This window comes from Ovis aries, chromosome 2 (genome assembly GCF_016772045.2).
Source record: "Ovis aries strain OAR_USU_Benz2616 breed Rambouillet chromosome 2, ARS-UI_Ramb_v3.0, whole genome shotgun sequence".
NCBI classification, from domain to species: Eukaryota; Metazoa; Chordata; class Mammalia; order Artiodactyla; family Bovidae; genus Ovis; species Ovis aries.
Window position 1 is genome coordinate 12,543,200 of NC_056055.1, and position 12,767 is coordinate 12,555,966.

General features: G+C 38.7%; 1 protein-coding gene across 8 annotated transcripts in view; it reads left to right on the forward strand.

The window, feature by feature from the left end:
- The window catches only part of LPAR1 (lysophosphatidic acid receptor 1), a 163,912-nt gene extending 158,678 nt beyond the window's left edge, over positions 1-5,234 (forward strand). For 7 of the 8 annotated variants that reach the window (XM_042242624.2, XM_012111055.5, XM_060408794.1 and 4 more), the window contains exon 4: positions 2,777-5,234. In XM_042242624.2, the coding sequence (XP_042098558.1) occupies positions 2,777-3,078 (302 nt within the window). In that variant the 3' untranslated portion in view covers positions 3,079-5,234. 8 annotated transcript variants of the gene reach the window in all.
- Positions 5,235-12,767: the final 7,533 nt, after the last annotated feature.

The window sequence follows — 12,767 nt, forward strand, 5'->3', positions numbered from 1 at the left end:
TGTTGCTGGTATCTAATCCAGCTCTGAATTTGAGCTCAATTAGAGCTTTGATGAAAGAATGGGAAAAGGAGTCTTGAAAGAATGCTCTGCCATTCATGAAAAGCCTGGATGTTTTTAGTTTCCAAGTAAATGGAATAATGGGACCATGTATTTTCCATCCAAGCATTTTCCATCCTGAGAATAATTCCCTTCCCAGCTTCTCAATGAATAATGCATTATATCTGAAACTCAAGAGGCATTCCTTTGATTTTCCTTAATGTTTAGCTTTCTGAGTGATTTTCAAGCGAGGAAATTCAAGGACTTGGAATGAATGCTTTATTAACATTTTTACTTGAAGTTCAAATAGCTCCATGGCTATTATCTCCTGATATTTGAAATATTTTTTCTTTTCTCTCTAAGGAAAGTCTAAGGTATTGTATTTATTAGAAAATGAAGCACCTTGGCCAGTCTTCAAAGTGAACAGCAGTTTAAAACCAATAGACGTTTGTGTTTAGAACAAAGAGCTTTATGGGGGTACTTTGCTCCTTTCTTTATTTTCATTACCCCGCTGAAAAGTTTCAAGAAAGAAAGATCACATTCAATACTGGGCTGTTTGGGAGACTAAATCTCATTTGTTTATATTTTGTGAAACTCACTCCTTGAGGCTAGTCCGATTCTCGACCCCAACCCAAGCCTCCCTCCCACTAAGCCAGTACCATTTAAATCAAAATATTCCAGTGTACTTCTGGGCTTATCCGCACTCCCTGTCTGCTCATTGTGTAGCCTGATTATGTTAACACATAAGGGGCCCATCAAGTGAGATGTAATGGGACAAGACCTCGCCCACCCCCATCATGTTCTCTTAGCCAAGGATCCCCAGCTCATCCTGGGGGTAACACAGTGGTAGATTTTAACACTATTTCTAAACCTCCTTTTTCTCTGGAAGCCAAATGAATGACTTCAGTAGCTAAATAAATTGGAATTAAGAATATAATTTATTTTCCATCCTTTTATAGTTACAGTGAAATCTTCATGAGTTAGAAGAGTTGGGAAAGCAAGAGAATTTAAATAAGAAAACATCTAAAGCATACAATGTTGGCTTTAAAAATTTAATTTTATTAATTTAAGAAGTGGGAATATAACATTGTCTGGAGCATAGACTTTGGAGCCAGGCTTTAAGAGCAGAAACCCTGGGGTTGCCTCTGGTCTGCCACTTTCCAAGACCATGGCCTTGAGCAGAGTATCTTAATTTCTGTTTCTCAGTTTCTTCCTCTGTGTGGCGGGATAACAGTTTCTATCTCGTATGCTTATGGTGCAGATGAAATGAGGTAACATTTGTAAAGCATATAGAAAAGCCTCTTGTAAGTGATAGCTGATTAAAAATCAAAGTAAATATACATTTTATCACTGGAAATTGCTACTTCCAAACAGGCTTGTGTTATGGAGCAGGTAATAGTGATATTATTGTTATTGTTTCTGATAAGATACATGGAGTGATATTTTCTTAGCCCTGGAAGCTCGGCTGGTAAAGAATCCCCTTGCAGTGCAGGAGACCCTGGTTCAATTCCTGGGTCAGGAAGATCCTCTGGAGAAGGGAACGGCTACCTGCTCCAGTGTTCTTGGGTTTCCCTGGGGGCTCAGACAGTAAAGGATCTGTGTGCAGTGCAGGAGACCTGGGTTCAATCCCTGGGTTGAGAAGATCTCCTGGAGAAGAGAATGGCTACCCACTCCAGTAGAATTACCTGGAGAAGTCCATTGACTGAGAAGCCTGGCAGAATTCCATGGACAGGGTCTCAAGGAGTCTGACATGACTGGGCAACTTTCACTGACTCACTCATTTACTCCTAACAACAAACCAAATGAGGTAGATGTAATGATTTCTACTTTTCAGATGAGAAAACAGGTAAGAAAACTAATTTGCCGACAATAAGGACCTATTGTATACCATAGGCTACTGTATTCAACAACCTTATAGTAATCAATAATGTAAAAGAATCTGAAAATGTATATATATCTGAATCACTTTGCTGTACACATGAAACTAACCCAACATTGTAAATCAACTATATTTCAATAAAAAAGAAAGTATTTTGCCTAAATTCATCCAATTTAATAAATAGCAAAGCAAGGATCTGAGGTCAAACTGAATCCAGAAACTGTGCTTTAACTAAAATGAGAGGGCGTCACAGTGATTTTTCCTGAGAACAATCTTATACTATAAAACACAATATTTTTATAAGCATCAAAGTGTGTATCCTAAATGCTGAATATCTCTATTTTGTATCTCCATTGCTTAGCAAACTCTGTTTTGTTAAAAATAATCATCAATGTCTCATAAATAGTCAATTTAGTAAGGGCCTAGGGCTTCCCTGGTGGCTCAGAGGATAAAGTGTCTGCCTGCAATGCAGGAGACCCGGGTTCGATCCCTGGGTTGGGAAGATCCCTTGGAGAAGGAAATGGCAACCCACTCCAGTATCCTTGCCTGGAGAATTCCATGGACGGAGGAGCTTGGCGGGCTACAGTCCACAGGGTCGCAAAGAGTCGGACACGATTGAGCTACTTCACTCACTCTGAAGTAATAGTAATAAGATTTTATTCATTTGCTCTTTTTATTGTCAGAACCTTTTCTGATTATTTCGGAAAATGAACATTTTATTTCAAATGATGCTCTGATGCCTTTGGAGCTCATTATTTTGAACTTGAGCTGAAATCATTTCACCATATGGGTGCTCCCTTCATCATTCTATTTTTCTGTTCTCTCTTTAAACCTTCCCGGTCCCGCTCCCCGACCCTGCAGGTGCCTTTATCATCTGCTGGACTCCTGGACTGGTCTTGTTACTTCTCGACGTGTGCTGCCCGCAGTGTGACGTTCTGGCCTATGAGAAGTTTTTCCTTCTGCTTGCCGAGTTCAACTCTGCCATGAACCCCATCATCTACTCCTACCGCGACAAGGAGATGAGCGCCACGTTCAGGCAGATCCTCTGCTGCCAGCGCAGTGAGAACACCAGCGGCCCCACGGAAGGCTCCGACCGCTCGGCTTCCTCCCTCAACCACACCATCCTGGCTGGAGTTCACAGCAATGACCACTCCGTGGTTTAGGAAAGAAACTAAGATGAGAGGCGGCCATCATCTATTGAGGGATGAACAGCCTCCCCCTCCCGAAAGGCCAGGGCAGGGTCGGGTGTGAGAAAGAGGAAAAATACATTCATGTACTTAAACACTAACCCATGGCAGTATTTGTTCCTTGACCCACCAAGACTTGACATATATTGAAAAATTAGCTTACGTGATACCCCTCATCCTGCTCCCATTCCTTTTGAAAGTAGAAAGCGGAGATCTTGCAATGGAATTCATATACAGACTCTGGAGTGTCCGTGTACACTACACTAACTAGTCTTCAAAAGTTTTTGAATGGTTTGGTGCAAGTCAGAACAAATTCTGACTGATTGAATCCACAACTTCATTTACATGCAGGCTTCCCTTTTCTTCTTCTTAAAGGATACATTTCATTTAATAAACATTGTTTATGCCTATCAGCATGCTTGTGATGGATAAGACTGTAGATTGTTTTTAAATGATTTATAACTCCATTTTTTTCCTTATGTTAGGAAAACTGTAAATTAGAATTACGTTCTTAGAAAGCATGCATGAAAATCTGTGTATGCAGTATGCCATACTGAAAAAGACAAAAGAGTGTTAATTTTAAATGTTCTAGGAAATAGAAAAACCTAGATGTCAAAGCCAGTATTTGTTTAGATTATGAAACAAACAATGATCTATCTAATCACAATATTACCTTTTTCTTAATTAAAGTGTTGTAACATGTATAAAACAGGAAATGTAAGTTTATTATCAGAAGAATATGAACTCTATAAAAGTTATAGAGGATGAGCACAGTGGTATGGTCCCACATATTTATGGTACCCAAGGCTATTCTAATTATCAGTTCATCAGAGGAATTTTTTAATAACCTGTGTTTTTCTGTATTATAATACACAGTCATTGTAGAAAACTTGAAAAATGCAGAAGTGTATAAAACAGAAAAAATACTGATAATATCACAACCCAGAAGTAACCACAATTAACAGCTTTTCCCCTTGTGTGTGCTATGTGTATATTGTATACCTTTATATATAATTGCAGTCATACTGTAAACAATTTTATAACCAGTTTATTTTCTTCCACTGCAGAATTGCCACATTTTCCTATGGCATTAAAAATGTTACAAAAACATGACTTTAATGGCTATATAATATTCCATTTAATGGATGCAACTCAGTTTAACCATTCCTGTATTGTTGGTTATGTCTAATTTTCACTATTATAAATAATGTTGCAAAAATTTATGTACATAAAACTTTGTCCATATAATTGATTATTTACTTAGGATACATTCCCATGAAGGATGTTTTTTAAAAATGTGAAATGTCTTTTTATGCTCTTACCTTTTATAAAAGGAGATTTCCTACTTTTGCCCTATGTGGGTGGCAACAGTGAGGAAAGCCAGTTAAATTACCTTTTTACAAAGGAAATGCAGTGGTTACTTTAGTTGAGAGTGACTTTTTTATATAACAAAATGGACTAGAAACAGTCTGTTGTCACAAACAGCCAGGATACCCTACTTGATATGTTTAGCAATTCCAGATTTCATTTGAGCAACAATGACCCAGCTCTTGGTAACCACAACTTTAATGTGGAATTGAAGATAATGCAAAGAAATCAAACATGCCGAATGAATAAAAGATCACCTTCATATTAAACAGCTTCTGTAGCAAATGGGTTGAGTGTGTCGGTATGTGACTAGATGCTTACTGTGTGTTCTTAAGGGCCACCCCCAGCATGTTAGGTGATACCTATTTAACGGTCCAGGTAAACTAATTATTGCACCAGTTTGTAGTAATATGTAACCAGTAAAGTCACAGTCATGAAGCAGGTGTGGGAAAGTTAGGCGTACGTTTAACGGAGAGATGTCCAGGAGAAGAACGTCTGTTCAGGAAGGGGGAAGTCAGTGCACAGTCACCATTTGAGCAGAGGGCACACTTAACAAGTGCCCAAACCAGAAGGAGTATGGGGAACCAGTTAGCAGAAGGTATCTGCACAGATTTTATGCAAAATACAGAGCATTTTATAGAGGAAGGAAAGAAATGAACTTGGACTTTTATTCATGCACACTTTGAAGATGTGGACTATTTGAAATTTAACAGCATGCTACTCGGACTTTAATAAATCATTCTCAACCAGTGTTTGGCAATGTATGGTTCTGGTCAGCGCTGCTTCTCCTGTTCAAGAGTCATCTTTGCACTGCATGCTGCCTGCCTTCTGTGACCTCTTTTCTGTTCCTGCCACAGGGGCTTCTAAACTCAGAGGGGAACCCACCATATGCTTCCCCAGCTCAGAACTGCTTTTTGTTTTTCAGAGTCATAAGTCCCTTCAGTGTCCAAGAGGTGGTGGTTTATGTTGTCTGAAAGGAGAGATAACATCTTAGGATAATACTTCATCCCAGCAGTTTAACTATGTGAGTGAGTTTCTTTTGGAAAAACTAACTTTATAAAAACTTTATGATGACTTTATGGTAAACTCTCACCAGGAGTTTATAAACTTAAGGTTATCTTTATGTTTTTAGTAACTAAGAAGATAAAAGTGATAGGTACCTCCCAGTTATATGCTAAGTATAGTCTTTTCCATATATTGCTAAGATGTTGGGGGAAAATAACAAGGTTAACAAATAATAACATTTATTCAAATGAATGTCTCAGTGAGTATTTGAAATAGGATTCTGAACATTTAAATTTAGGTAGTTGTAAGACTGTTAGAAATCAAATGCCTCAAAACACTTATTCACAAATTAACCATGTTTTGTTGCTATTTGTTTTGTTTTGTTTTTTCCTGTGAAAACATAATTTCCTGGATTCAAAACCTCAACTAAGATTATACAATTAGTGAGTCTTACTGGTTTTTTCATGTTCTTTCCCAGTTAACTATTGCTTTATGTTCCATTGTTCATCATCTTTCTCATTTATTCCGTGAGTCTCTCAACTTCTAAAACGGAATTTTGTGATATTGTTTCCAGCCTTTCTTCTTAAACCCAGAGTGTGACTTGTGCTAGATAAAAAACATACAAATACTTTATCAGGTCCCTTCATTATTGCAAGACCTTTGCAAACAAATTGCTTATTTTTTAACACAAAGCGAGCTGTACCTGATCCCAAACGTTCAGAAGGCTTGGGGTTGTTTCTTTGCGTTGGGATGGACTTGAACTTAGGCACCATCTGACAGAAGAAATGTGTGTAACGAAGAGCCAAACCAGGTCATCAGTCTTCCACAGCAGGGATCGGTTAGTCTGTAACATTCGTCTGTACTTTGTATAGTCTAAATAAAAATTCTCTGATTCTTTGATTGATAGTGCTCATATTCACAGATTACTTACTGTTAATCTGTTTCATGATATGGCAGGTAAAGATCATTTACAAACCTAAAGTAGAGATTGATAAACTATGGCCTACTGGCCAAATTTACCTGTTTTTGTATGACCTGTGGGCTAAGAATGGGTTTTACATTTAAAAATCACTTGAAAGTGATTGAGGGAGGAAAGGGAATATTTTTTGAAACTTGAAAGGTATATGAAATTCAGATTTCAGTGTCCATAAGTAAGGTGCCGCTCTGGCTCTTCTCACTGCATCCTGTCAAGGAGCACATGATGATTTGTTCTATTACTGGTAACGTAAACTCAATTTCTTAAGATGATGTCTGCCATATTTCTCCACTGTGGAGTGGGGGGGGGGGGGAACCTGCTTTTTCTTTTATAATAAGTGTTTTGTAGGAAATATTCTGTTTTTCATCAAATTTTAACATCTGATTTTACCATCCATTGATATTTCTTGGATGAATGAATAATTCACTGATGGTTGCCAAATGAGTTTCTCTTTTTTTAAATGTATTAGTTAGCTCTCTACTTTGAAAAAAAGCTTTGTCCTCTCCCATTTATTTATTCATTTATTTATACTAATATGGGCTCATGAATTCTGATTTTATCCAGTTGGTTATAATGTTGCTGTTATTTTAAAATTGAACTTTTGAGATAAGTTGAAGTTCATGTGCAGTTGTAAGAAACAGTATGACAAGATCCTTGTACCCTTAATTCAGTTTCTCCCAGTGGTGATATTTTGTGAAACCAGAGTATGACATCACAGCTAGGATACTGACATGGATACAGACAAGGTACAGAGCAAGGGTCGGCCACCACAAGGATCTCTCTTGTTACACTTTTATAAACACACTATCTTGCTTACCCCCATTCTGACTCCTAGCAATCACTAAATCTGTTCTCATTGCAGTTACATTTTAATTTTTTTTCATATTGAAGCTCCTAAAACTTCTCTATATATGACAATAGTTTCAGAATGTGGGGCTTGATACTTCCCTAGAAGTTGTTGTTGTTTCTGTGTACTCTCTATACAGAGAGGGAGTTTTGTGATTGCAAAAGCCACACAAACCTAACAATATTTCAAGGAATACAGAAATAAGGAAAAAGTAAGAATCTCTCCTGTGGGATGGAAGCTAGACCACAGATGCTGGTTGAGCACATTACCTGTCAAACAGACAGTCACAAAGCGATATTATTAATGTTTTCTTTCATGAAACCCTCAATGTCTTCCCATTGGCATCAGGGGGCGAGGCTTCAGTCTTACTGCTTGTTTTGCATCTTATCTCTCAACTTTCATCTTTCTTTCAGGAAAGGAATCTTACTTCACTTTGTATTCTCCACTTCACTTCACACAGTGCTAAATAGTACTTATTAATACTCGCTTGTTTAAATGAAAGAAAATGGGTGAGCCACAAGAAAAGGTATTCTAAACCAAGAAATGCTCCTTAGTTCCATAGGCCTGATAAAGGTTTCCCTTCATGTGTAAGAATGTTGCAGGTAAAATTAAGTAGGAGCAATGAAAAAACAAGGACAAGGGCTGCAAATGATACAACATTTGTGCTTTCTGTGGCTTATTTAACTTATTTTGATTTTTAATATTATTATCTTTTGAATCTGTAATGTTATCTCCATTTATATAATTTGTATTTTGATCTTTGCAATGACATTTTTGCACATGAGGAAATTGTGTCTCAGAGGAAAAATCGGGGGTCTGATATTTGTTGTCTAGAGAACTTTTTGAACCTAATTATTTATTCTTTATGTTGTAATATCTAGTTCCTCGTATGTACCTATCTTGGCTCTCCAAACACATGATGAGTTTCTTGATCAGTACAATGCATTGCATTTTTTAAAGTCCTGTAAAGAACCTAGTGAAGTAAAAGTAATAGATAATATAGGTCATGGGCAGGCACCTGAATTGTTCTCTGTAGGATTTGCATTGTTGCAAGTATACCTATATCCTGAGCTAGATTATACATTCTTTGAGAATGAGATAGGCTGATACTGTCCACCTCCTTTAAATGAATTCAAGTGACTAGAACAAAGCTGAAAATACGGTCCCGTTACTAAATGGTTCTTGACTGAGAACTGTAAGAACGTACTTAAGTGTTGTCATTGTTATTACGATCACTTTTTCTTTAATTTATGCATCCAAAAGGACATTTTTTGGGTTCCAAGATCACTGCAGATGGTGACTGCAGCCATGAAATTAAAAGACGCTTACTCCTTGGAAGAAAAGTTATGACCAACCTAGATAGTATATTCAAAAGCAGAGACATTACTTTGCCGACTAAGGTCCATCTAGTCAAGGCTATGGTTTTCCAGTGGTCATGTATGGATGTGAGAGTTGGACTGTGAAGAAAGCTGAGCGCCGAAGAATTGATGTTTTGAACTGTGGTGTTGGAGAAGACTCTTGAGAGTCCGTTGGACTGCAAGGAGATCCAACCAGTCCATTCTGAAGGAGAGCAGTCCTGGGTGTTCACTGGAAGGACTGATGCTGAAGCTGAAACTCCAGTACTTTGGCCACCTCATGCGAAGAGTTGACTCATTGGAAAAGACTGTGATGCTGGGAGGGATTGGGGGCAGGAGGAGAAGGGGACGACAGAGGATGAGATGGCTGGATGGCATCACGGACTCAATGGACGTGAGCCTGAGTGAACTCCAGGAGATGATGATGGACAGGGAAGCCTGGCGTGCTGCGATTCATGGGGTTGCAGAGTCTGACACGACTGAGCGACTGAACTGGGCTGATGTACTAGGCCCTTGGGATACTGCTGTAAAGGAGATACGCAAGATCTTTAATGAACCTTAAAATTGAGTCAAAGTGAGGGAGATAATGGGGAGAAGTAAGTTAGAAGTAAAATTACAAATTGTATTAAATGCTATGAAGGAAAGTATTGCATGACAAAGAAAGGAAGATAAAGGGATAAAGAAGGCAGAGGGAGGAACTACCTTTGAGAGTCTAAAAAGCCTTCCTCTTGGGATGGGAATTGTCCTCTCAAAGCCCACTCCTTGAGCCTGAGTTGCACGAAGGTGTGGCTCTGAAAGGCTCTTCAACTTCTGCCCATATAACCAGGGCCCATGAAAACACCCCATTAGAAAAATGGACATGAATCCAACATAAATAGGTAGGAATTCCAGTCAAGATGTGTAAGTGCTTGGCGAGAGAATGCATGTATTGGAAGGAAGGACTATGAGAAAGAAGCTTGAAAGGCTGCAGGTATGATGTCTTGAGTGACTTTGAAAGTCATTTTATCCTGTGAAATAAGTGGACTGTGTTAAAGGGCTTACATAAGGGAGTGGCAGAGTCTGGTTTACACATCAAAATAAATTGAAGAGGAGGAAGCCTGGAGGCAAATGACAGAATCAGAGGCTGTTGCATTAATGAAAGATGAAGGTGGTCGTGGAGATGTAGAGAAGGAGATGGCTGGAGAACAAGATGTTTGGGACTTGGTGATTGTGTAATGAAATCATTCCTTGGGTTATGACCTTGGCCTCAGTGACACTAAGAAACATAGGATGATGAGCACATTTACAGGAAGAAGATGGTACATTTTGAAATATCTGAGCCACCCAAGGAGAGCTGTGCAGTTGGGAAGTGGCTGTGTGATTGATACATGAAGCTGAGCATGCATTCTCAGGACTGAAGATCCAGATTTTGGAGTCTGTAGTCCATTCTAAAGGAGATCAGCCCTGGCTGTTCTTTGGAAGGATTGATGCTAAAGCTGAAACTCCAATACTTTGGCCACTTAATGCGAAGAGTTGACTCATTGGAAAAGACTCTGATGCTGGGAGGGATTGAGGGCAGGAGGAAAAGGGGATGATAGAGGATGAGATGGCTGGATGGCATCACCGACTCGATGGACGTGAGTTTGAGTGAACTCCGGGAGATGGTGATGGACAAGGAGGCCTGGCGTGCTGCGATTCACGGGGTCGCAAAGAGTCGGACACGACTGAGCGACTGATCTGATCTGAGTCCTCTGCTGTCATCTTTCCCATTCCTCTTCAAAATAGGAAACACCAGAGCTTTTGACCTGTCTGAATAGAAAGAAAGAAAAGCAAGGAAATGGGGAGGAATAAAAGAGCAGACCTTAATAACCGAAAATATTATCCAGAAATGTGGAGATGTTTCTTTTCACAAAATAAAGTTAGCTAAATACTGCATATTTGGTGGTGGTGGTTTTTTTTTTTTCTGACAGTACATTAGAGAGATAGATCCAAAGTTGATAAATACATATCTACCTAATTGTATAGTTGAGGTAGAGATCTTTAGAACCCATTAATGTCTTACATTCTCCTTCCTGGGCCGTGGGAAGACTCCAGTTCTGTTCAGCAGGTCCATGTGATGCATCATGGCCAGTAGCCTGTAAGCAGATGTTGAGCAGTGTCGCTTCCAGGCGGAGGAAGTAAAAAGCTCCTGTGCTACTCTCCAGGTCTTTTTTCCCCCTGAAAGCCAAGCACAGAGATGTGAACATGAAGAGAATGATGTCCTCATGAGCCTGGGACCTGGAATGACTCTGTAGCGCAAAATCCCTGCCAACTTATAATGAATATATAGCATGATATATGTATGTGTGTATGGTAAGGTTTTGGTGGTTCATTTATCACTGCGACATAGCTTATAATAACTAATAAACAGTATTAAATTTTTATGAATGTTAGGTTTCTAATTGTTTAGCTTTTCTGTATCATAGGGAATATACATTAATTTTTTTTTTTTTTGTAGAGAATAGCAGAAAACATACCCCCCAAAATCATATCAGTTTATGGTCCTGCACATATGAGAATATTTCACCAATATAGATGCTATCAGTTTCTTTAAAAGTTTGGATGGAAACTCCCCAAATACTTAGATGTAAAGAATTTCTCTATAACATGCATAACAGAAGAAATCTCAAGGAAGATTTAAAAGTATCTTGAACTAAATAAAAACGAATGTACAACCTATCAAAATTTGTGGGAGGTAGTGAAAGCAGCGCTTAGAGGGAAATTTATAGCAGTGAATGTGTATATTAGGAAAGAAGTAAGATCTGAAATTAATCATCTGAGCATCCACTTTAGGGAAATTTTTTTAAAAAAGGGCAAATTAAAATCAAAGTAAGTAGAAGAAAAGAAAAAATTACTATTTTAGTGTGCTAAGCCAAGAAAAAAGATATACAGGTGAAGGAGGAAGAAATGCAATGGACTGTGTTTGCAGATAGTATGTGTACATGGAAAATCTGAACAAATCGACAACTGAAACTAATCAGTTATAGAAAGGTCAGTGTTATGCTTAATGTGCAAAAGTTAATCACCTTCTTACAGCAACGAACAAGTGGAATTTGAAGTTAACGCCATTTACATTAGCGCTAAAGAAAATGAAATGCTGCTGCTAAGTCGCTTCAGTCGTGTCCGACTCTGTGCAACCCCATAGATGGCAGCCCACCAGACTCCACCGTCCCTGGGATTCTCCAGGCAAGAACACTGGAGTGGGTTGCCATTTCCTTCTCCAATGCATGAAAGTGAAAGTGAAGTCGCTCAGTCCTGTCTGACTCTTCGCGACCCCATGGAAGCTAAGTCGCTTCAGTCGTGTCCAACCCTGTACGACCCCATAGATGGCAGCCCACCAGGCTCCTCCGTCCATGGGATTTTCCAGGCAAGAGTACTGGAGTGGGTTGCCATTGCCTTCTCCAAAATGAAATACTGGATTGGCCAAAAAGTTTATTCCATAATCTTATGGAAAAACTCACACGAACTTTTTGACCAACTCATTACTTAGACATAAATCTAACAAAACATGGACAAGATCTATATGAGAAAAACTAAACATTCGGATTAAAAAATTAGAAAACTAAATAAATGGAAGATATTCCAAGTTTCTGTATATTGTCAGATGTCAGTTTTTCACAAATCGATTTGTAGATTGAATGCAATCTCAACCCAAATCCCAGAAAGATATTTTATAGATATTAACAGATCCTAAAGTTTTTATGGAGAGGAAAAAGACCCAGAATAACCAATGCAATAATTAAGAAGGACGAAATTGGAGAACTGACACTATCCAACTTTAAGATCAAGACAGTCTGATACTGGTGAATTACTGGACAAGTAGATCAGTGGAACAGAATAGAGAGCCTAAAAGTCGACCTGCCCAAACATAGTTAACTGATCTTTGAGAAGGGAACAAAGATTTGTTCCAGTACGATGAAACAAATGTAGCCTTTTAAATCAATGGTACTGGAACAACTGAATATCCTCATGTAAAAACATGAATCTAGACATAGAACTTATACTCTTCACAAGAATTGAAATGGATTAAAGTCGGAGAAGGCAACGGCACCCCATTCCAGTACTTTGCCTGGAAAATCCCATGGATGGAGGAGCC